This window comes from Chrysemys picta, chromosome 22 (assembly GCF_011386835.1).
Source record: "Chrysemys picta bellii isolate R12L10 chromosome 22, ASM1138683v2, whole genome shotgun sequence".
Lineage (NCBI taxonomy): Eukaryota > Metazoa > Chordata > Testudines > Emydidae > Chrysemys > Chrysemys picta.
In genome coordinates this window covers 20,384,825-20,410,168 of record NC_088812.1, presented here as the reverse complement: position 1 = coordinate 20,410,168, position 25,344 = coordinate 20,384,825, and the positions used below count along the sequence as shown (strand labels likewise).

General features: G+C 49.6%; 1 protein-coding gene and 1 long non-coding RNA gene across 2 annotated transcripts; one reads left to right on the top strand and one right to left on the bottom strand.

Moving 5' to 3' along the window:
* The first annotated feature begins 103 nt into the window (after positions 1–103).
* Positions 104–25,344, top strand: LOC101948957 (cAMP-dependent protein kinase catalytic subunit alpha-like). Its single transcript, XM_065576272.1, has 10 exons — positions 104–159; positions 3,434–3,495; positions 4,897–5,025; positions 5,205–5,303; positions 20,287–20,369; positions 21,411–21,537; positions 21,777–21,872; positions 21,988–22,110; positions 23,673–23,837; positions 24,903–25,344. The coding sequence occupies exons 1-10, from the start codon at positions 147–149 to the stop codon at positions 25,026–25,028; spliced, it is 1,023 nt and encodes a 340-aa protein (XP_065432344.1). The 5' UTR covers positions 104–146; the 3' UTR covers positions 25,029–25,344.
* Positions 7,530–14,891, bottom strand: LOC135977126 (uncharacterized). Its single transcript, XR_010594475.1, has 2 exons — positions 10,988–14,891; positions 7,530–10,370 (listed from the first exon to the last, which is right to left on the bottom strand). It is a non-coding gene; the product is annotated as an uncharacterized LOC135977126 (long non-coding RNA).

Sequence of the window (25,344 nt, the reverse complement as noted above, 5' to 3'; positions counted from 1 at the left end):
GGCTCAGATCCTGGGTGGCCCCCACCCTGGCTTAGAGCGAGTGCCTGTCTCGCCCCCTGCAGTGCTAGGCACAGGGCCCAGGTGGATTGGCCCTTCTGAGGAGCTGTAGGCCGAGCGCAGAGGAGGCCATAGGCTGGGCCAGCAAGATGGAGGCCGGAGGTGAGCCAGGGTGGAGGCGAAGGTCCTGGCGGGATGGGGAATGGGACACATATGAGGACTCCGGGCCTATCCCCTCTAGGGGGTGCTGGTTATTCCCCCGCCCCGGGCCCTGTTCTGCCCTATAAGATATGGGTCACTTCCCTCACTCATACCCTGTGGTGGCAGGGCAGGGTCTGTTTTTATATGCCTGTGCTGTGCTGTGTTTATAGTGGAGAAGGCTGGTCAGAGAAGGGCACATAGCACTAGGAGCAGGAGATGGGGAAGTTCAAGATGATCCTTAGATCCTGCGCCAGGCAGTTCCACCGTCTTGGACGGGCCCCCAAAGAATCTCGGTCTCTCTCACAGACGAGCTTCACCTGGGTGGTAGAAAGTGCCATGGGACTGGAGGAGTGGGGCTGTCAGCCACAATCCCCATCCCAGAGCTTTCGGCTCTAGGGGTCCTGGGCCCAGGACCTGAAAGAGAAAGAACGAGACTCTAAGATGAGACAGACCCCAAAAGGGAACAAATTATCAGTGTTGGGCCAAATGAATTAGAGGCTGGTGGTGCAGAGAAGATTCCTCCATCGCTGTCTGGGGCTGCCCCCAGTTTATGTAATTGATTAGCAGTGCCTCACAAGTCTTCCTTGACCTCCAGAAGAAGGCTGAATGGCTGATCTCCCCTCCCAAGGCATTGATCTGGTGTGGATGATGCCAGGGAAGTACAGTGGGGGAGGGGTGTCGCAGGTCAGGGCAACTGCCCCTGTATTTGCCCCTCATGGTCCAGCCAGTCACCCCAGTCATCACCTCTCTTGGGCGAGACCTGCGTCTCTCTCCTCCCTGCCCAGGGCATTTCCAGGATGCACAGCTTCCTGCCCACACTGTGAGTTCCCCAGCAAGTCAGACCCCCTCAGCCGGCCTGCTTTGCCCTCCTTCCTCTGAGGCTACAAACAGCCCAGTCTCCCACGGGTATAAGGTACCACACAGCTGTTAGCAAGCATATGGATTCTTAAGGTATAAGCATTGCAAGGAAACCCTCTTAAAACCCAGCAGAGAACCAATACACCTGCTAATAAGCTTTCCAGAGATCACCCTGCTTCCAGTCAGGTATCTCACAGGCAGTGGGTTTCTCCTGGGGGAGCAGCTTCCAGCGGCTGAGGTTTTGCATAAACAGAGGCGTTATATTTGCATATCCCTCCCCCAGAGATTTCCTGGGAAACATACTTAACTTTAAAAGGCCCAAAAGTTTCAGATGGTCCCTCAAAGCCCATAACGCTTCCCTGGGTTTCCGTTGTAGACGTCACATACAGTCCCACAATAATACATAACCGCCTGCCTTTGCAATGCAATGAACTCCTAAGCAACTTAAACTTAGTTCTGTAAGGTATGGCCAGGATAGTGCAGGAAATCGTCTTATCTGTCCTGTGTCCATGCAAGGATCCCCCTCCCTCCCACCCACCTGGGGCTGGGCTTGATGGCGGGAGACAGTGGCTGGTGAGCCAAGCCTGTTTCTATAAATAATCCGGAGAGAGTAGGAGACAAAGTGAAAGTCGGTCAGACAGACTGAGCCGCGGCTCCTGCATGTGGCTGGGGGAAGCAGATGTGAATTCAGCCCCCCTCTGTGGGGCTCCACGGGTGATGGACTGTGGGGACGAGAGGGTGAAGGGGGTGTGGGCGGGGGTAGTTAACCAGCAAATAGCTGAACCCCAGAACCCTTTCAGGGCTGCCCTGCCCTATCCTATGGGATCAGGGGAATCACCATAATCTTGGTCTCCTTCCCTCCAGCAGTGAATCAGTCACGTCTGTAGCATGTTGTCCTGCTTCGCTGGTGCATTTCAGGCCCTCGCCTGGCCTATTTCTCAGCCCTTTCTTTAAGGCAGGGACAGGACTGGAGCACCGTGGTGCTGGGTTTCCACAGAAGTGTTGCTATTTACTGGGGGGCTGGGAGCTAGGGCCCTGGGGTTCTCTCCCTAACTCTGGAAAGGGAGTGGGTTGTAGTGGTGAGAGTGGGGCGGCAGGGATTTGACTCCTGTGCATCCATGACCCCAAGAACTGCAGCACCCAGATCTGGATCTAGGCTTTTAGCTTGTCCCCTTCCTGGCGTCTGAGCACCAGTGATCCCTGGGGGAGGACATTAACTTTATACACCTCCGGTGTGGGGGAGACTTGCCTGTGATGGTGGGGGTCGGGGTGAGCTCTGGGTTCAAAGCCACCCCCTGCTGCTGCTTTGTGCTTGGCATCGCTGCTGCAGCCATTCAAATCCCGTGGGCATCTCTTGCACTATTAAGAGCTGTGGGACTTGTCCTTGTCGGGAGCAGCAAGAGGCAGCGAAGATACAAGGGGCTCTCGGTACCAAATATCCCTCCAGATGCTGCAGATTCCTCCAATCCCCATCCCTCCTCCCATGGTTCTGGGATCTGGCAGCAAGGACGGGGAGCCCGGCTGGCGAAGGAAGGATCACCTGGTTGGATGCCAGAGAACGGGGCACTTGCTGTTCCCCGGGTGCTGCTGTGGAGGCTGCAGCTGGTTGTTTTAACACCTTTGTGGACAAAGCCCAACTGGAATTTGTGACTTTCACGGCTGCTTTCTGCAGCTCTGTGTGTGTGTGTGTGTGTGTGTGTGTGTGTGTGTGTGTGTGTGTGTGTGTGTGTGTGTGTGTGTGTGTGTGTGTGGAGTACCCCCTTGTGGGCTGTTGGTGTCATTGGTGCGTGCTGCCTGCATGGTTGAGAGAAGGCTCCACCTCTGCCCTTTGAGCTAAGGCCAAATCTCCTCCCGCTTCATCCCTTTTGCTGGCAGCAGTAGTAGATCCCGTATTCTCCCATTAGGGCAACATGATCCACGCCTCTTAATGTCATTTGACTGGAGGGTTGTACGGGTGTCTCCTTGTGGGGTACAAGTTGTGTGTTGCGGGGCGTGGAACAGGCACCCCCGACTGCCATGTTCAGCGGGGGCGGGGAGTTTGAGGCACAAGTGCACCCCTTTGTTAGGCGCTGGGAGCTGCATTAGCCCTCCCTGACTGAGCTGTTCAGTGTGTCCAGGGGCAGACCCGGGGGTGGGGGTGTTGCAGGAGCGCCGCTGTGTGGACCTCTCTAGCCAATCCCCAGCTGAGCCGCCCTTTGTGGCCAATCAGGCACCACCATCCTGCTGATACACTCAAAATCCCCGCCCCCTTTTGTGACTGCATGCCTCTTCGCTGAGCAGGGGGCTGTGGGGGGCTGAAAGGGGAGTTCTGTCCACCAGGCTGGGTGCCCCACGCCTCCTGACTCCTCACGCTGCTCCCTTTCTGTTTCCCTTACAGTGAAGGAGTTCCTAGCCAAAGCCAAAGAAGACTTCCTCAAGAAATGGGAGAACCCCTCCCAGGTACTGTGCCCCCAACCCAGATCACCCCTCACCCCCTCAATCAAGGCCTCTGCAGCCCTAGGCTGATTACTCTGCAATCACCCCCGGATCTCTTTCCCCATCACTGAGCCACCTTGCCAAACAGCCCCCAGTGAAGGTCTGGGGTTATTTTTGCTCCTGGGCGGCGGGACTCAATGCTCTTCTTCCCCCCCGCCCCAATCCCCAATCTGCCCTCTGGTAATTGGAGGGCCAAGAATAATGGAGGTTCAACTCCTGTCTGCTGGGGGAGGGGAACACTAACCATGTGGGTCTCTTCCTGATCCAGCCTGTCTCCCCATCGCCCATTCTCCTCCCAAGGCTCCAGCGTGGTCGTCCAGCGCAGCCCCAGATTGGCTCCCAGGGGGGTTGTGCTAACAGGGACCCTGTTCAAAGGGCCTCCATTTGCTGTCTGTCCCCACTGGAAATCCCTCTTGGGGTGGTTCTCGATAATTCCTGAGGAAGACCTGCTGGTCCCTCTGCAGCACTGTCACTTTGCTAGTCCTCCCGCACACCCTGTGTCATTAATGCTATGGCACAGATGGGGAAACTGAGGCCCAGAGGGGAAAGGGACTTGGTCAAGGGTATAGGAAGTTGGTGGCGGAACTAGGAAGCGATCTTTTGACTCCTAGTCTCCTGCCGTCGGACCACTACATTTCACTCCCTCTCCTCACAGACAGAGGGCTAGAACCCAGGAGTCCTGACTCCCAGCCCCTCCCCTGCCTCTAAGTCACCAGCCCGCAGTGAATGGAGCTGGGCGGGTCGCCTGTTTGGAACTGGATTTTGGTTCTGCCCAAGGAGCAGGGAATCCCTTGTCTGTGTCTCATTCAAAATGTAGTGGTTACCTTTGGCGCCCTCTGGTGGTGAAATGTGACATATACTTCTTCATATCAATTGTCAGGGGGTAGCCGTGTTAGTCTATCCACGAAAACAACAAAGAGTCCGGTGGCACCTTAAAGACTAACAGATTTATTTGGGCATAAGCTTTCGTGGATAAAAAAACCTCACTTCTTCAGATATATGGAGTGAAAGTTACAAATGCAGGCATTATATAATGATACATGAAGAGAAGGGAGTACCTCACAAGTGGAGAACCAGTGTTGACAGGGCCAATTCTTCATATCAATGTTCTCAAGAACAACCCCAGTGCGGTGCTAGGGGGTGCTGTGCTGCAGGGAGTGGGGCTCTGTAGGGGGCGCTCTCCCGTCAGTCAGTGCTGACCCTGGAGAGGCTGCCTTTCTGGTGAGCTATAAAAACCGAAGCTCTGACCCCCTCGTGGTCAAGACTCCAGTCTTGCAATGCAAATCCCACTGTCCCGGGCAGGTTTCTTCCTGATGCCCCCAGGACCAGTCTGGCGCCCCATCAGGTTTGTTTTCCCCCCTCCAGAACACGGCCAGTTTGGATCAGTTTGATCGAATCAAGACCCTGGGCACAGGCTCATTTGGGAGGGTGATGCTGGTGAAAGACAAAGAGACCGGGAATCACTATGCCATGAAGATCCTGGATAAACAGAAGGTGAGATGCTGGGGGCTGCCGCGGAGATCTGGCCTGGGACCATGGAATTTCCAGTGCGGGGGAGGGATTTGGAGTTGAATCCTGTGTGGGGATGCAGGAGAGGGGAGTGTGTGGGAGGCGCAGGGGGTGCTGCGCCAGCAGAGGAAGATCTGATGTTGCTATTTCCTTTTCTCTCCCAGGTAGTGAAGCTCAAACAAATTGAGCACACCCTCAATGAAAAACGGATACTCCAGGCCATCAACTTTCCATTACTCATCAAACTGGAGTATTCTTTCAAAGTAGGTGTCCTTGGCTTGCCAGTCCGACCCTGGTCTGTATCTCCCCCCAGACTCCCACAATCCCCTTGTTTCGTTTCCTATTTAAAACCAAAGCTGTGCTGAAGGGGTGAAAGGGCACAGTCTGCGTCTCTTGTATCTTGAGAACAAATGTTCCTGGCGTGACTTCTGGGATCAGGTTTGGAGCTAAGAAAAATCAGTTTGTATCATTCCCCTTTTTCAGTCTTTTCTGTTCTGCTTTGGACTCCAGGTTTTGAACAGTGATACTCCCCCACAGTTTTGCTTTCGTTCCTAGTCAATTTCAGTTTCCAGCTCCCTTGTGCTGCCCTAGGGCATCAGGTCTGGCTTGCTGGGGAGTCTCAGAGGAAGTCCTAACTTCATGCACATTTGGCTTTGTGGAGACTTTGAAACCATCTCGTGGGATCATTTCCTCCTGATGGGAGTTTCTATGAAAGCTAAAATTCAGGCCCCAGCGTTGGGGCTTGGACCCTCTTCTCTAAACCTGGATTTTGAGGCCTGTGAGCTACACCCTGTGTGTAGGGGGGAGAGCAAAGTTGTGCCTTTGAGCTCCACAGCACCCCCTGTGGCCAGCCTGATTAAAGAGGGACTGGCTCTGAAGGGAGACCTGTCTCCTGTCTGTCAGCCTGAGGTTAATGGGTTGTAGCGACGAAGAGTCGTCAGCTCAGAGGAGGCTGCAGGGTAAATCGCAGCCCCTGCAGGAGCCTGGAGGCTAGGGTGATGGGAGTGTTAGCAGCAGGCAGTGCTGGCAGAGTCGTTTTCTTGAGGCCCCTCATCGTTCTAGGGTTAAATACCTTTGATTTCTGGCCCCTTTTCCGTAGAAGCTGCTACAATGGAAATGTCACCCCTGCTCCGTGCCGGCTGCCTGGGGCTGGGCTGGATAGCTCTCGGGTGACACAGTAGCAGTGGGGCCAGCGGCTTCTGCTACACGGGCTGTCTCGCTGAGCCAATCGATTCTCCTATGACAGTGTAAAATAAATCCCTCGCAGCTGAATCCGCAGGTGTAAATGTGGGAGAACTTTGTTGAAATCAATGCGACTGGTCTGGATTTACCCCGCTGAGCTAGGCAGCTGGCCTGGTACGTGCTGACTGGGCACCATCAAGATACCACTAGGGTGTTGGGGGCTGTTTAGTTGGCAGAGGGTCAGGAAGGCCCATGTCATGCAGACCAGAACTGCCTGAGCAGGGAGACCAAGGATGGGCTGAGCTGCCAAGGCTGAGCTCCCTTCATCCTGTTAGAGACAGCAGGGTTCAGGCTTCATTCCCCTTACGCTCTAGGGCACCCACCTTTACCCTGCTCCTGGGGCTCAAGGCGTAACCCTCTTAATTTAGGTACTTAGCCTCACCGTTCGTGGGCTCAGGGCGTCACCTCACACTCTGCGGGTTTGCAGGGTCTTTTCCCAGTGAAAGAGCCTCACACAGAAATATCCTTAACCTCTGTTTATTAACAGTTACTGTCACAGACTCACAGGTCGTGTCCACTCTTGGTCCCGTGCAGTCCCTGGGGGGAACCTCCTTCAGTGTGACAGCCCTTCTCAGGGGTCCTCTTTCTCTTGGGAGTTAAGCCCCTCCACCTCCTGGAACCACACCTCTCTGAGCTTTAGCACACCTGTCTCTCGCCGTGGGCCCCCTCAGAGAGTCCACTTGCTCTGGACCCCAGGGCCTCCACTCCCAGAGGGAATAATGCAACCCTGTTCTCTAGACCGGAGCCACTCTCAGCCAGCGTAAAACAGGAGGGTTTATTGAGCATCTGAACACAGCACAGGAAACTCTCTGGGCCCTCAGGCCTGCCCTCCCTCAGCACAACACATCCAAGTCTCGCCTGCATCCAGGTGGGCTCTGCCTGTTCTCCCTCTCCAGCCCAGAGCCCTCCTGCTTCCCAGCTGGGCATCCCAAGTTCCGTCCCCGATCCTCTGTAACAACAAACTCCCTCTCCCATCACCTTGTTAAACCAGTAACACCCAGGGAAACTGTGTCCCACCCCCTCTGCATGCAAACCATTGAAAAAAAACAAGAAACCCCCCCACTTCGTCACAGTTACCAGAACAGAATACACACGCTACTGTCGGAGAAAAACAGAGTTCTCACTATTTGTTTAGGTATAGCAAGTCAGATGCTTTATTAACTCTCACAATTGCGCAGAGGGAGAGAGCTAAGCAGGTCTCTCAACAGGTAAACAATTACAGCAAGCATTTATACCTTTTGTTACAGACAATAATGAGCAACAGTTGCATTTTGTTTATACATAGGCCATCTTGATATCTCATTTCCTCACTTGTTTTGACTCTTGCCAACATACAATATTTTCTATACCTTATCTACACAAGGTCTTCTACACCTTATCTATACCAGGTCATAATGACTTCTTACACAGTTCTTTCTCACCCGCCTCACACAATCCTCGCTTCTACAAATCTCGCGTTATCAGGGTTACAGTTAGCCTGACTCTTGCTAACGAACTGTCATGTATTGCATCCCCTTCCTGTCAGTTCTTTCTCTGCTTCCACAACCCCCCCATTTGTACTACTAGTACAACAAACATTTTCAAATCTCTATTTGCATTAAATCTCGGAATTCAGATTCTACATCAGATGCTTCAACCTTAGGGGTTTTGATTGGATGTAATGACAATGCATGATGAGCATGGACATGAAAGGTATTACTATTATTACGTCCTTTACAACAACAATAACATACTCCTGCACAACACAAGCAATAACATTCCCATAGCAATAATATGATGGGGTTGTTGTACAATCTTAGTCATATAACACAATACATCATACTTAGTACATAAGGTGGATACTCTATAAGCTGTCTGAAAGGCATACTTTTTAACTTGATACATATTTTGAAGCATGTGAATTTGCCCTTGTACTTCAGAGATTTTTTGAACCTCTGGTAACAGTGAAAGCAAATTTTGAAATCGATCAGGTACTAAACTAGTCCAATTAAAGGGTATCTGGAACCTAAGGACTACTTGCAAAATTCTATCTGCAGGCCAGTAAATAATATGATTGCCTGCAGTGGTAATGAGATTAAAATGTATGTCAGGGTAGTTCCTTGTCCCCTACCCTCCCAGCAAACGTAGTCATGAAGAGTAACAACTTCTCCTGGCTTCAGTTTACGGATACACTGAAGCTGTGGGGGTTGTAACGGCCAAAATGTCCATTGACTCCCTAACCCCATCCAAATATCAGATGTAATCCCAGGAGCACTGACTAAAAATCGATTGGGCATACCAGGAGGTCTAATTTCCCAGATGTCTCGGTGAATTACCCAATCCCACATGCATCCTCCCCATGGACCCGGCAGGATTCGGTATGTGGGAGCCCACACCCCCTGAACCGGTCCATATGCTTGGAAGGAGCACTGAAAACGTCCACACTTCCACCCAGAAGGTTTCCAAGTATGTCTCCATGGCCACAGATCAGATGGTACTCCTGATGTGTCTGTAAGGGCAGTGGGCCAAGCCTGGTGCTCTAGATCATTCCGAATGGCCATTAGCTGGTCCTTCAAGAAATCCTGAATCTTCTGAGCATGCTAGATCCCACTGCAATGCCTTCCCAGCCTCAGTGATATTCAATACCATCTCTGTCAGCAACTTCTGGGTCATTGAACTAAGGGCGGAAATAACATGTAACTCATCAACTCCAGCCTGTACCTGGGTTAGTTGTGCTCCAGAAACAAGGCCAATGGCCTTCTCTAGTTGCCCCAATTTCTCATCATGTTCTTGGTTCTTAAAAATATTCCAAACTGCTGCTGCATTATTGGCCCCATCCCAAAGGGATCCGGTCAAGTCTCTCTTCTTTCTAGAGGAAATAACCCAAGCCCTCTGTTGTGCTAATCTAATGGCAGCCCCCTGTGAGCAATTATAAATTCTTGGGGTTCACTGGTAGTGATATCATATACTTTTATCTCCACTGATCCATTCAATTGTTCGCTTATATGGGATATCCTGAACCTTAAAAATATATTTTTTCAAACAATATTTAAATAAATCACTAAAGTGTGAAGGCCTTAGTCATTGGTTTTATCAAATATATGGCATTGTCTGTATTTAGATGTGTTACAGGGGTAATAGTGTAATGGAGGAGATGGCAGGGGCAATGGCAACAAGGTGCCTTTGGTACTTATCATTTAAAATACAATTAGGGAGGGCAATACATCCAAAACACAGGGCGCAGCCTGTAGAATAAACCCCAAAATCCAATCAATACCACGTTCCCAAGCATGGGTCCCACAAGTTTCTTCCTGCCAGTGTATAATTCTTTGTTTCTTCACCAGGTCAGTTCTTAATGTCTCTTGTAGTCAGGAATCCCTGGACTTTGTGGTTTCAGTGAAGCAAGTGTTCCTTCTTCTCTTTTCCTGAAACAGTGTGGTTTAGCATCATACAAGGGAGAGGTTACTAGCACATCACCCTGTAATGGTTTTGCTTCTTCTAGAAAAATCCAGAGGCACAGTAGGTCTGTCAGTGGACAAGGGAGAGGTTACTAGCACTTCACCTTGTCTTTTTTTTTTTTTCTTTCTTTTTTTTTCTGCTGTCCAGAAGACACAGCAGAGCTAGAAGGAGAAATAGGCTTATCATCAGTCGGAGAGTCCTCCCGAGGTGGAGGGGTCTTTTTACAGTGAGAAGCATGGGTCCAGGCAGGTAGTCCTTGGCACTTCACAGTGGTGGTGGTGGTTAACAGGACTTGGAAAGGGCCTTTCCAGTGTGGAGCCAAAGCAGTCTTTCGTTGATGGACTTTACGTAGACTCAGTCTCCTTGTTTCAATGAATGGCAGGGCTGCTAGGGTCTTTGGGTAGCACTTCTTTTATCTGTGAGAAAAGAAACCTAACACATTTCATTAATGCCTGGCAGTGTTTTGCAGATCTCATAGTTGCTTGGGCACATTCAGGCCCCCCTTTTCTTGGCTATCAGCCAAGTCTTAGCTGTGGGCAGTGTCCTTGGATGGTGCCAGCATCTTATCTTTGGACTGAGCTTGCTAGCTATTTTTCCTCAGTTAACTCGTTCTGTTCTTTTTCCTTCTCCCCTTCTTGGCTTCTTTTAACCTACAAAGGAAACTTCCACTTTTCACTCATACACCTTTTCCCAACAATGAACACATACACATTGCCATTATACATTACATTAGTCTTATTATTCAATGTATGCCATGTACACCCTTCCAGTAAAATAACTTTATTACAGAGCTTTGGAGCAACAAACCAGGACAAGCACACCCACTTTTGAGGAGTCCACTCGGTACAACCTCTGGTGTCCAATAGCTTTCCTCCCTCCCCAGCCCTCTGGCTAGAAATCTGAAGTAGCCAGAAGGATCCCATGGGCAATATGGGGAGTGGGTTAACCTTCCATGTCCTTGCTTCCAAAGACTGTTGGTATGCAAATTTTAACAACAATTTTTTTCAATTAAAAAAAATCTGGCCAATGAAGTTTCTTTTTCTTACTTAAGCAACTGTATTAGACTTTAGTATATCACATTTTCCTGATTTATCCAAACACTTTTTGTATTCCAAGTTGAATAAAAACAAGTATCTGCTTTTTGATTTAACCCTTCTATTTAATTTTGAACTAGACTGTCTTATGAAAATATTAAACCCAACAATTCTGGCCACAAGACAAACACCACAAGACAGGACAAAGAACACAAAAATAATTCCTATTGTACCAGTAAATGCATGGTACATTGAATGCTGTTCAGCTGGCATCCGTTTTCTCTGATGATCTGAAAGACAAAAGAACAGAGGTCTACCCCTTCTGGGTAGTCAGTCATTACTTAAAATATTTCCTTTATATACACACATACTCTTGTTGATTTTAGATAAAACAGAGGAATTACCCCATATTTCCTTGTATTTGTTTCATAGGCAGCCCAGGTTTCAGTGGCTTCTACCTTATTAGTTAGAAAATTGCATTAATACAGATGCTTTCTGGCTTGCTTCCAGATCCAAAGCTATCCACAGCTTAAAAATTCTTATGTAAAAAGGGACACAATTAACTTTCCCAGACTTTTGATTGCCTTTTACTTCTAACTCCTGCTTTCAAACACCCAGTGATCTGAAAAGAGACAACACAACCTATATTGGTAGGTTTGCATTTCTTTTACCTCTGCTACAATATACACTGCACATGTTCTGGGGAAAATGCACATCCTCTCCACAATTCAATTTCCACAACACTAGCCACATCAATTTCTACACAAGGTGTAACTGATTCTTTTGTGCTTACAAAATCTCCATGCACCCCTAGTAAAGTGACAGCTCGACCACACAGAGCCAGGGGCACTGTCCTTCTCTCTCTTTTTACCAGATCTTTTATCTGCTATTTTGTTACCCAAAAACAAATTCAAATCTTTATTCTTTCCTGAACACTGGGTAAAGGCCATTTACTTAACATATAATTCAAAGGGCTATCCTTAGAGGGTTTTACCAGAGACCCACCCATCTGCCTGCTGATACTCTAACAGAGAATTACACAGAGAACAGAGGGAATTATGGCATAATAGGATCCTATTACAGGAATTTCTACTAATACTGACCGCTACAGGGGATGGGACAGAAGGATCTCAATTCAACCTCAGAGCTTCATCGCACGCGATGGCTTCCACTCTGAGGAATTACGAATGAGAGGCTCAGTTCCATCTACACACCTAACACCTAAATGTATAAGACAGAAATTCATTAACCGGAGTCGCCATTAACTGTCACCAAAATATCGGGTCCATCTAGCTGAGAGCCAATAACAGCCAGACAGGGATAAGGAAGAGTTGCTTTATTCAGCAGAAGAAAGGAGAGCCTTGCACCTTGGTACAAAGACTCTGTCTTACACACATTTTACCATTTCAATTATTATCCTGGGGATTTGAAATCCCCATGCTTATAATTACTTACTCCTTTCCTTCCACTATGCCCTCAAAGTTTCCAACCTGTTCTCCAATCTCTCTATCTATTGCCTGCCCGCTTGGGCCCGATCCTGCTTTTCTCGCTGAACCGTCCCTTCCATGGGCACCAGCTTTTTCACTACCAATTTAGATAGGAGGGTGGGCTTCTCAACTAGCCCCCACCCTTCCTGGTCTCTTCTCTTAAACATTCTTACTCACAAGGCTACCCGAGTCCTCCCTCGTGAGGCTTGCCACTTGGGCAAAACGCATGACCCATTGGCATTTAACTATTCAATTTTCTCTTGTGGCAAACACACTGCTCTTAGAGCATATGCAAAAACAAATGGTTAAATTCTGACAAGTCCCTGAAGGACCGGTACTTGCTTAGCCAGTGCTTCCTTTTCTGCCTGGAAGTCCTGTCTCAAGGCTTGCAACTTGCCCTGGGTGTAGGTTTGAGTTGCTGCCTGGTTCATGATCTATGCTCTTAATTGCTCAATTCTAGTTATCAAGTACACAACTCTTCCCTTTTCTCCAACTTCTCTATTGCCCAGTCCTGCTACGACTGGGGTAGATCCACCTGACACCCTTCCCGGTCAGCCGGGGTGGAAAGAGGAATGCTAAATCCCTCTCCGGTTCTCAGACTTACTGTGGCTGAGAGTAGGCACACTTTCATACTCACACACGTACGTCCAGACTGACCACGTCTATGTATAACGTTCAGAGAAGGTGCTGTGCAATCTCCAACTTGCTTCCTCTCTTGGGAGGGCAGTTCTTTTACACCCTGAGGTCTCCTGGGGCGTCTTTTCAGTGATTCCAGTCCAGGCCGGCTGCCTGTGGCTTCTTCAGTGTCCCCAAACCACGCCGGCTCCAGGGTCGCAAAGGCAGACTGTTGGATCTCACTGGACAGTTAAGCTTTGCAAATGTAATCTCAGCACTGTAACTTGTATTGCCTTTGGTTTGACTATGTCTATATTTTTTCACAGTCAGCTGGGGCTGAAAGCAGTTTTTCTTTGTACTTAGCCTGGTCTGCATTGATTCTTGACCTTGAACGCAGATTAACTTTCTCTTTATCTCTGGACCAAGCTGAATTTCAAATTAATCCGTTCCTTTCCTCAATAGACAAATTGCTCCCATTGTGTGTCAGAGGCTTTTTAGTGATTAAAAGCTCCTCTGAGATGTATGATCTTATCTAGATTGAAGGTACCTTCTAGTGGGCATTGTTTAGATGAATTTTCACGCGTGTAATGATTTCAATTCTCTAAATACCTGCAGGTTTTAGTGCCATAATGTACGTACATGAAATAAGCTGGGGTACCCTTAGTGGGTGAGAGGGAATCCTTAGACTGTCCCCCACCCATTTTCCAATCACACACACAGGGAGGAGGATGCCCTGTCCGCGCTAGCGGCACATAAACTAAGGATCTCTCCCTACAGGGTATTCACACAGGAGAGACTAACGAGGATGGCCACGACCCTCCTACACCTCCCTTCAGCAAAGAGCGTCGGCTAGTCTCAGAGAGACGGCGCCGCTTACTCTGTTGCATCCAGTGAGATGATCAGACTGTCAGTGGCTCACACAGAGAGGAAAAGGGGGAGGGAAGATGGGTTCACACACTCCTAGACCCAGGTAGCCTCCTCACCGGACGATGCCAGGCCGAGTTAGCCCACCGTGGGTCGGATCTCCTAAAAGATCCTCTAGTTACCGGGCTTGCATTAGAGTAGTTCTGGTCACGAGCCAAAAGACTTCGCAGAGTACTCTGGGCGTCTTCCGGTAACACTCAATTCACACTGGTGTACACACACACACACACCAAGGCCTTATTCCAGGTACTATTCCCAAGTACCTCCTGGTACTATTCCCAAGTACCTCGATGCATCACTCGAGGCGGTAAAAACCCCTCCTGAGGCGGTAACAACCCCTCAACACCGGTGCATACCTATGCACCTCGCATATGCATACAGGGGGCGGCAACAATTCCCCTAAGCCGCTCAGCATCTGACCTTGCTGCACAGTCAATAAGTTCGGATGGCGTGAGCCCAACAGGGACAGACGGCCCCACGGACAGTCCTCCTCCGACACCCCAATAGAGATTTCAAAAGGTCTCCTACCTCTATTGTGGCGCCATGGGGTTCAAAGGGGAACGATCCGTAGCAGCTGCCGGTGCCTCTGCGGGCGTTGCCATCCCGGACGAGCCCCCAAATTGTCGGAGAAAAACAGAGTTCTCACTATTTGTTTAAGTATAGCAAGTCAGATGCTTTATTAACTCTCACAATTGCACAGAGGGAGAGAGCTAAGCAGGTCTCTCAACAGGTAAACAATTACAGCAAGCATTTATACCTTTTGTTACAGACAATAATGAGCAACAGTTGCATTTTGTTTATACATAGGCCATCTTGATATCTCATTTCCTCACTTGTTTTGACTCTTGCCAACATACAATATTTTCTATACCTTATCTACACAAGGTCTTCTACACCTTATCTATACCAGGTCATAATGACTTCTTACACAGTTCTTTCTCACCCGCCTCACACAATCCTCGCTTCTACAAATCTCGCGTTATCAGGGTTACAGTTAGCCTGACTCTTGCTAACAAACTGTCATGTATTGCATCCCCTTCCTGTCAGTTCTTTCTCTGCTTCCACACTACTCATACAATGCCCATCACTCCCAATAAGGCAGATGAACTTTCCCTGCTGGCCAGTCAGGATCATAGACTCATAGACTCTAAGGTCAGAAGGGACCATTATGATCATCTAGTCTGACCTCCCGCATGATGTGGGCCACAAAAGCTGACCCACCCACTCCTGGAATAATTCTCTCCCTTGACTCAGCTGTTGAAGTCCCCAAATCATGATTTAAAGACTTCAAATTGCTGAGAATCCTCCAAGCAAGCGACCCCTGCCCCATGCTGCGGAGGAAGGTGAAAAACCTCCAGGGCCTCTGCCAATCTACCCTGGAGGAAAATTCCTTCCCGACCCCAAATATGGCGATCAGCTGAACCCCGAGCATGCGGGCAAGATTCTCTAGCCAGACCCTCTGGAAAAAGTTCTCTGTAGTAACTTTTAATATCCCATCATTGACCATTGTTACTAATTACCAGCGATGGTACGTTATTGACCTATTGACTAAAATCACTTTATCCCATCAAACCATCCCCTCCATAAACTTATCAAGCTTAATCTTAAAGCCAGAAAGGTCTTTCGCCCCCACTGTTTCCCTCGGAAGGTTGTTCCAAAACTTCACCCCTCTGATGGTTAGAAACCTTCGTCTAATTTCAAGCCTAAACTTCCCGACGGCCAGTTTATATCCATTTGTTCTCGTGTCCACATTAGTACAGAGCTGAAATAATTCCTCTCCCTCCCTGGTATTTATCCCTCTGATATATTTAAAGAGAGCAATCATATCCCCCCCTCAGCCTTCTTTTGGTTAAGGTAAACAAACCGAGCTCCTCGAGTCTCCTTTCATACGACAGATTTTCCATTCCTCGGATCATCCTAGTGGCCCTTCCAGTTTGATTTCATCCCTTTTAAACATGGGAGACCAGAACTGCACACAGTACTCCAAATGAGGTCTCACCAGTGCCTTGTATAATGGAACTAGCACCTCCTTATCCCTACTAGAAATACCTCGCCTAATGCATCCCAAGACCGCATTAGCTTTTTTCATGGCCACGTCACATTGCTGACTCATAGTCATCCTGCGATCAACCAGGACTCCGAGGACCTTCTCCTCTTCTGTTACTTCCAACTGATGCGTCCCCAGCTTATAACTAAAATTCTTGTTAGTCATCCCTAAATGCATAACCTTACACTTCTCACTATTAAATTTCATCCTATTACTATTACTCCAGTTTACAAGGTCATCCAAATCTCCCTGAAGGATATCCCGATCCTTCTCCGAATTGGCAATACCTCCCAACTTTGTGTCATCCGCAAACTTTATCAGCCCACTCCTACATTTGGTTCCGAGGTCAGTAATAAATAGATTAAATAAAATCGGACCCAAAACCGAACCTTGAGGAACTCCACTGGTAACCTCCCTCCAACCTGATAGTTCACCTTTCAGTACGACCCGCTGCAGTCTCCCCTTTAACCAGTTCTTTATCCACCTCTGGATTTTCATATCGATCCCCATCTTTTCCAATGTAACCAATAATTCCTCATGCGGTACCGTATCAAACGCTTTACTGAAATCGAGGTATATTAGATCCACCGCATTTCCTTTATCTAAAAAATCTGTTACTTTCTCAAAGAAGGAGATCAGGTTGGTTTGGCACAATCTACCTTTCGTAAAACCGTGTTGTAATTTGTCCCAATTGGCATTGACCTCAGGGTCCTTAACTACTTTCTCCTTCAAAATTTTTTCCAAGACCTTGCATATTACAGATGTTAAACTAACAGGCTTGTAGTTACCCGGGTCACTTTTTTCCCCCTTCTTGAAAATAGGAAACACATTAGCTATTCTCCAGTCAAACGGTACCACCCCCAAGTTTATAGATTCATTAAAAATTATCGCTAACGGGCTTGCAATTTCTCGCGCCAGTTCCTTTAATATTCTTGGATGAAGATCATCTGGTCCGCCCAATTTAGTCCCGTTAAGCTGTTCGAGTTTGGCTTCTACCTCGGATACGGTAATGTCAACCCCCCCTCCTTTATTCCCATCCGTCTCGCTTCCACTATTCCTCAGCCCTTCATTAGCCTCATTAAATACCGATGCAAAATATTCATTTAGATATTGTGCCATGCCTAGATTATCCTTAATCTCCACTCCATCTACAGTCTTAAATGGTCCCACTTCTTCTTTCTTTGTTTTCTTCCTATTTATATGGCTATAAAAGCTCTTACTATTGGTTTTAATTCCCCTTGCAAGGTCCAACTCTACACGGCTTTTGGCTTTTCTCACTCCATCTCTACATGCTCTGACCTCAATAAGGTAGGTTTCTTTGCTGATCCCTTCCATCTTCCACTCCCTGTATGCTTTCTGTTTTTTCTTAATCACCCCTCTGAGATGCTCGCTCATCCAGCTCGGTCTAAATCTCCTGCCTACGAACCGTTTTCCCTTTCTCGGGATACAGGCCTCCGACAGCTCCTGCAACTTCATCTTGAAATAATCCCAGGCACCTTCCGCCTTTAGATCCCTAAATATGTTAGTCCAATCCACTTCCCTAACTAGTCCCCTTAATTTATTAAAGTTAGCCCTTTTGAAATTGTAAACCTTAGTCTCCGATTTAATTCTGTTAATCTTTCCATTTAGTTTAAACCGAATTAGCTCATGATCACTCGAGCCAAGGTTGTCCCCTACAACCATTTCCTCAACGAGGTCCTCACTACTCACCAAAACCAAATCTAAAATGGCATCCCCCCTCGTCGGTTCAGCAACTACTTGATGAAGGAATTCATCAGCTATCATGTCTAGGAAAATCTGAGCCCTATTATTGTTACTAGCATTTGTTCCCCAATCTATATCCGGGAAGTTAAAGTCTCCCATGATTACACAGTTCCTATTAGTATTTACTTCCCTAAAAACATTAAAGAGTTCTCTGTCCATATCCAGGCTAGATCCCGGCGGTCTATAGCACACCCCAAGCACTATCCCAGGGGAGGCTCTAGTAGTTCTTTTACCCAATGTGAGTATTGCCCAGACAGACTCTGTCTTATCCATTCCATCACTTATTATTTATTTACAGTTTACCTCATTATTGACATACAATGCTACTCCCCCACCTTTACCTTTGTTCCGGTCTTTCCTAAACAGCACATACCCTTCCATACCTGTACTCCAGTCATGCCTACCGTTCCACCACGTTTCAGTTATTCCTACGATATCCGGTTTCATTTCTCGGACCAGGAGCTCCAATTCCTCCATTTTGTTACCTAGGCTTCTCACATTGGTGTATAAACATCTTAATTTATGCTGTTTGGCCTCTCTCACATTTGTTATCCCATTTGGTATGGACACCATACTGCTAGTATGACCTATTAGTCTAGTATCCATCCCCCCCCCCCCTCCTTATGTCCAATCTCTTCTCCCCGGCTATATCTGTTCTTATCTCATTGTCCTCCCTCTCAATGTTATAATCTGTTGTGGAGATTAACTGGACATCTCCCAACCGTCTCCCCCAAATTCCTAGTTTAAAGCTCTTTTGATGAGATGAGCCAGCCTCCCTCCCAGAAGTCTATTTCCTTCCCTACTTAGGTGAAGTCCGTCCCGTGAGAACAGTTTTCTGTCCCCGAAAGCCTCCCAGTGGCCATACATCCCAAAGCCCTCTTTATAGCACCACTCCCTTAGCCAACTATTTATCATCACAATCCTGTCACCCCTTTGCTGCCCTTCTCTAGGAACAGGCAGAATCCCACTGAAGATGATCTGAGCCTCGATTTCCTTAAGCGTCTTCCCCAGCCTGGCATAATCTCCCTTGATTCTCTCCAGCGAGAACCTAGCCATGTCATTCGTTCCTACGTGAAGGATGATCAAGGGGTTCTTACCTGCTCCTTTTAGGATCCTTTTCAGCCGCAGGTCCACATCCCGTATCTTAGCGCCCGGCAGACAGCACACCCTTCTGTTCTCTGGGTCTGCCCTGGTCACAGGCCTGTCTAACCTCCTCAGTAAGGAGTCCCCAATCACGTAAACCTGCCTTTGCCTGGTGACAGTGCGATCTACTAATCTATCCCCTGTTCCCTCTAGTTGCAACCCCTGTCCATTCCTATTTTCCCTTATAATCCCCTTTATGCCATCCTGTATCCTCTCGGGGCCCAGATTTGGTGCTGTCTCCATCAACTCCTCCTGGGACTCCAGCTTCTGCATGGTGTCATTGGCAGGGTGTTGAGGTCTGGCAGCGCTGATGCTGGGCTGTGTCTTGGAGTTGGTTCCACAGAACTTCCTTTTGAACCCCAGTTTATATAGTGAAACTTGAGTCCTGCTTAGCTCTACTTTAACCAATCATTTTACTAAGTATTACAAAATAATTCTCTGACCAATCGTAACGTAGTGTGAAACAATTCTTTACCCAGTTGTACACCACCACCTTCGCTGATGTACACCTGGCAAAATTAGTTATGTAACAGAAACAATCAAAGAAGCAGACAGATAAACAATAGAGAAGTGGGGACCAGCAAGGGAAAACAATCAAGACGTAGAGATTTCACATCCACACTGCTGCTAAGTGATTCCTTTGAGCATCCTAAGATCTGTTTCTTTGTCTGGTGATGCTGGGCACTATTAAGACAGGCGCCTTCTTACCAGCCTGGTATTAGATTGTTCTGATATAATTTAGATGGAATGTGAGGATGTGACTTTCTGCTTCTTGGCTCCTGCTCTCCTAATCTGGCTGCAGAAAAAGGCCTCCGAACGTATAGCATGGGATGCTCAGCCCATGTCCCGCCTGGACCCTCTCTCCAGGGCTAGCTGGAAGTTGACCCTGGGCTCGAGGGCAGGGGCAGTGGTCTCCGCTGGCACGTGCACGGGTGCTTCGTGCTCATGTTCTCATCACTGAGCCGGGTAGGGTCTCACTAGCGGAATGGCTTTGTTGGGCTCAGCGGAGTTACTTCGGAGGCTGCTCTTTGACTTTGCAGCCATGAGAGAGGATGAAGCCAGCCTGGTCAATTTTACACTCTGCTTTTGAGAAGTTTCACTTCCTTCTTCTGCTCCTTTGGGGTGTCCGACCTGGTGGCAGGTTGGGTTTCCCCTTTGATCGTAGACGTCACAGGTGGGAAATCCCTCTTGGGCCTGCCCGTCCCTGTCCCTAGACCAGAGGTGTGGGGAGCGGTTGAATTTTCTAGGGCTCTAGCACTAAATACTCCAAGCAAATAAAGCTCACGTCCTGTCATTGGTGAGTCTGTTCCCCAGCCGCGGGAGCAACTCCCACTGCAGGTGTGTGCCTGGGACCAGACAGCGGGTGCACTGCATTGGGTGCTATGTGGAAGCCCAGCCAGTCCATCAGGTTCCTTGGAGACGTGTGGGGTCAGCGCCCTGAAAGGGATGGGGCTAATAATGGAGCAGGGGTGTGGGGAGCAGTTTCATCCTGGTGTCACAGGCGCTGACGGGGGGCCCCCTTGCACTCCATTGCTGCTGCATTTCCTTCTAGGATAACTCCAATCTGTACATGGTAATGGAATACATCCCGGGCAGGGAGATGTTCTCCCACCTACGGCGTATTGGGAGGTTCAGGTGAGCATTGCCATGGGAGCTGATGTTGGGGACAGTGTCGCTACTGGTTAGAGCTGGGTGGCGGTTAGACGCCTGGGTTGTATCCCTGGCTCAGGGAGGAGAGTGGGATCTAGCACTTAGAGCAGAGGGACTGGGAGTCGGGACTCCTCTATTCTATTCCTGCCTCTGCCATTCACTCCTTGTGGGAAGGGGGGAGAATCACTCTGTGCCTCAGTTTCCACAGCTGTAAATTTGGGATTTAGTTCAGTAGAGAACTAGACCTTTTATCCACTAGCAGCATCTGCAGCGATGCTGGCTTTGATCCTCATGCTGGAGGGCATGACCTGTTCCCCAACTGGGCTGGTCAGGAAGGGATTCCCCCTGGGGAGGGCTGCTGAGGTCTTCTGCCAGCACTAGCCACAGTCAGTGGCCAGGGATGCCAGGGCTAGATGGAGCCAGGCTGGATGGAGCTGGGAGTCCATGGGTGTGTGTGTTGGGGCTAGGGGGGAGATGCTGGTCTGGTAGGGGCTTGCCCTGGGTTGCCAGGCTGGATGGAGTCAGGGGTCTAGCAATGATGGGAGGGATGGATGTGCTAGGGCTAGTGGTCTGGCTAGGGCAGATGGGGCCAGTAGCGTGGGGGCAGCGGCTGCTCCCGCACTGAGCCCAAATGGTGCCTTGTCAATTTCCTGGCGCCTTTGTATTCACCCGGGGGAGTGATAAAAAAAAAAGGCGCCACCCGCTGCACCTTCAGTGCCGTTGAAAACAGCCGGAGCGAGTGAAGGGCCTGCCGCCAAAGACCTGGAGAGCCACCGGGTGAGTAGAAGCGCCACTGTCTTTTTTTTTTATTGCTCCCCCTGTTCCCTCCACCTGGCTACGCCACTGGATGGGGCCACGAGGCCTAGAAGAGTTAGGGCATCTTGCCTGGGGTTGCCAGGGTTGATGGAGTCAGGGATGTATAAGGAAAGTGATGGTGGGGGTGGCAGGGGGCCGAGGGTGCTGGGCTGGCTGAGAGGGGGCGGATCTGACCCAGGATGCCCACGTTCTCCTCCCACCTCATTGCAGTGAACCTCACGCCCGGTTCTACGCTGCTCAGATCGTCCTGACCTTTGAGTATCTGCACTCACTGGATCTCATATACCGAGACCTGAAGCCAGAGAATCTCCTGATAGACCATCAGGGCTACATCAAGGTGAGGCTGCCCCCCCGCACCCCATTCCCTTCCCAAGCCAGGGCTGGCTCCTGGCTCCCTGCAGTGATCTCCTCCCTGCCCAAGTCTCTCTCTGCTGCCATCCCCTTCCCAAAGCCAAGACACCCCCAGAAATGTAACACGGCCAGAATATATCAATCATCTGCTCCCTCCCCTTCCTCTTCTGCTGTCACAGCCTCCAGGCTGATCCAGCTTCTCCCCTCTGTGTGTTTTGGCTCCAGGTGACGGATTTTGGTTTTGCCAAGCGGGTGAAAGGCCGAACCTGGACTCTGTGTGGGACCCCGGAATACCTGGCCCCCGAGATCATCCTCAGCAAGGTGAGCTGGGGAGAGCCTGTCTGCTTCCTAATCTCTAGCTGATCCCTGGCCACCAGGTGGTTCCCACCATCCCCAAATGTTCGATGCGTGACCCTGGCCTGCTTTCCACGGGCAGGGTTATAACAAGGCTGTGGACTGGTGGGCCCTCGGCATCCTCATCTACGAGATGGCAGCTGGTTACCCCCCATTCTTCACGGATCAGCCCATTCAGATCTATGAGAAGATCGTCTCTGGCAAGGTATTTGGGCTGGGGGAGAGGACACTTGTGTGATTTTTGGGGGGGGGTGTTTTGCCAGCTAAAGCGGGGTGCCAAGTCTCAGTGACTGATCAGAGAGATGCTCACGACATGCTCATGCCCTCCCATGCTCCCCCAATCCCCAACACATGGGCATCCTCCCTGTCATGAAGCCCATTCCCCCTGCACCCCAATACATAGACCCTCCCTTGCCACATACTCCTGTTCTCCAACACATGGACATCGTCCCCATTGTGTCCCCCACACATGGACCCTCCCTCGCCACGTATCCCTATTTCCCCAACACATGGACTCCATCCCCCACCCCACCATCACTGTGCTCCCTGTAACTCTCATGGGGACTCCTGAAACAGGTGTCTTTGGTTTTCTTATACACTGTTGTGAGTTGCAAAACCCTCCACAATCCTGCTACGTTCATAAAATCATAGAATCATAGAATATCAGGGTTGGAAGGGACCTCAGGAGGTCATCTAGTCCAACCCCCTGCTCAAAGCAGGATCAATTCCCAACTAAATCATCCCAGCCGGGGCTTTGTCAAGCCTGACCTTAAAAACCTCTAAGGAAGGAGATTCCACCACCTCCCTAGGTAACGCATTCCAGTGCTTCACCACCCTCCTAGTGAAAAAGTTTTTCCTAATAGCCAACCTAAACCTCCCCCACTGCAACTTGAGACCATTACTCCTTGTTCTGTCATCAGGTATCACGGAGAACAGTCTAGATCCCTCCTCTTTGAAACCCCCTTTCAAGTAATTGAAAGCAGCTATCAAATCCCTCCTCATTCTTCTCTTCTGCAGACTAAACAATCCCAGTTCCCTCAGCCTCTCCTCATAAGTCATGTGCTCCAGCCCCCTAATCATTTTTGTCGCCCTCTTTTGTTGCAAGACTAAACATTCCTTAAACACATCGGTCATCTCCAGACACTGGTAGAGCACTCATTGCCATAGTAACCAAGAGCCAATAATATTCCTCTGCCCACTCCAGCACCTTCTCACCAAGGATCTCCAAGAACTCGTGTCGGACACGGTCAGCTTTAAACCTAGTGGGGAACTCAATGGGCCTGGGTTCTGTTCCCGGTTCTCCCACCAGTCTGCTGATTGACCTTGGGCAAGTCACGTCTCCCTGTGCCTCAGTTTCCCCTTATGTAAAATGAGGATAGTGATGCGGCAGCCCTGCTTTGTGATCTGTGGAGGAAAAATGCTCAATGAGAGCTGGGGGGTGGCTGCTAATTAACCATTTCAGCTCCTGTGTCAGTCCTCAGTAGCGCCCCCACTTCTTGTCCACTCATTCTCCTGGAGTGTTTTTAAAGGGCTTGTTATTTATTATTAGGTGTATTACAATAGTGCCTACAAGCCCCAGTCATGGGTCAGGACCCCATTGTGCTAGGTGATGTACATATTAGGTGTATTATGGTAGTGCCTCAGTGCCCAGGCATAGCCCAGGACCCCTTTGTGCTAGGGGCTGTACATTATTAGGTGTATCTATGAATCCAGCCACGAGGGCAGGGCAGGTAAAAGCCAGACCTCTGTCTCTCCTCCCCACCCCAGGTCCGGTTCCCGTCTCACTTCAGCTCGGACCTGAAGGACCTGCTCCGGAACCTGCTGCAGGTGGACCTCACCAAACGCTTTGGCAACCTCAAGAATGGGGTCAACGACATCAAGAACCACAAGTGGTTTGCTACCACCGACTGGATCGCCATCTACCAGAGGAAGGTAGGAGGGTGAGGGCGGCGGGCAGAGGAGAGCCTGGATAACTTCCACATGCATGCAGCCTTCATCAGCAGGAATTGAACCTGGGATCATCAGTGCCCAGGCCTCTAGAAGCGCATTGGTTACTGGGACTCTGTAGCAGGGTGTTGTGTCTGGGTCCCACCACTAGGGGGAGATATGCTCACCCAGCATTGGTTTAAAGTAGGGAGCCCTCAGTCACCTGTTTGTAACATGGGCCTGGTCCCCACTAAGCCCCCACTTCGGACTAAGGTACGCAAATTCAGCTACGTTAATAACGTAGCTGAATTCTAAGTACCTTAGTCCGAACTTACCGCGGGTCCAGACGCGGCAGGAAGGCTCCCCCGTCGATGCCGCGTACTCCTCTCGGCGAGCTGGAGTACCGGCGTCGACGGCGAGCACTTCCGGGATCGATCCGGGATCGATTTATCGCGTCTTAACCAGACGCGATAAATCGATCCCAGAACATCGATTTCCTGCCGCCGGACCCTCCGGTAAGTGAAGACGTACCCATGGTGTCAAAAGCATGGTCCTGTCCCCACCCCCTGAGGATAACAGCCTACTATTGCTGCTGCCAGCTAATGGCGTTATTCTTCTAGCTCAGGTGGGAAAGGGCTGTGCTGAAGGTCCTGATTAAAACCCTACTGATGATACAAGTGGGGGCTCTTACGGGGATCCAAGGGGCTCATGACCCCCTGCCCTTCCCTGATTGCAAAGTGAGAGGAGGGGATTCTGGCTAGATAAAAGCGAACTTGAGGTGGCGCTGATTCTGCATCCCTCACCTGGTTGCTAAGGGGCCCGATCCTGTATCCCTTAAGAGTGCTGGGGGCCCTGATTCTGAGCTCCTAAGTGGGGTCATGGGCTCCCCCTTCCATGATTGCAAAGTGTGAGGATTTCTGGCTGGATAGTGGGGGGCGGAGCTGATCCTTGCCTGCCTTGTTACAAAGTTGGGGCCTGATCATGTGCCCCTAGCAGACCCAGGAGTGGGGGGGGTATACAAATGTTGATCCCTCACCTCGTCCCCAACCTCCCCCTCCCCTTCCTTTGCAGGTGGAAGCTCCCTTTATACCAAAGTGCAAAGGCCCCGGTGACACGAGTAACTTCGACGACTACGAGGAAGAGGAGATCCGGGTCTCGGTTACTGAGAAGTGTGCCAAGGAGTTTGCTGAGTTCTAGGGTCAGCGCCCCCCGGGAGGGGGCGTGCGGCACAGGTGCGGGCAGGGTTGGATTTTGGTTTAATAGATAAATTATATATTTTATAAATACATGAGCGCTGTCAGGAGCGGGGGGGGGGAGCCCTGTGGCTAGCCCTCCCCCCAAAATTCCACTTTCCCACAAAAAAGCTTGAGAGTCCCATATAGAGAGTGGGGATATCATCCGCCCCGCCCCGGGAAACACGTCTGTGTCCTCCGACAAAACCTGTTTCACTGGAAAACAGAAAACAACCCCCCTCCAGCCTCCACTTCCTCTTTAACAGTGTGCTTTCTTGTAA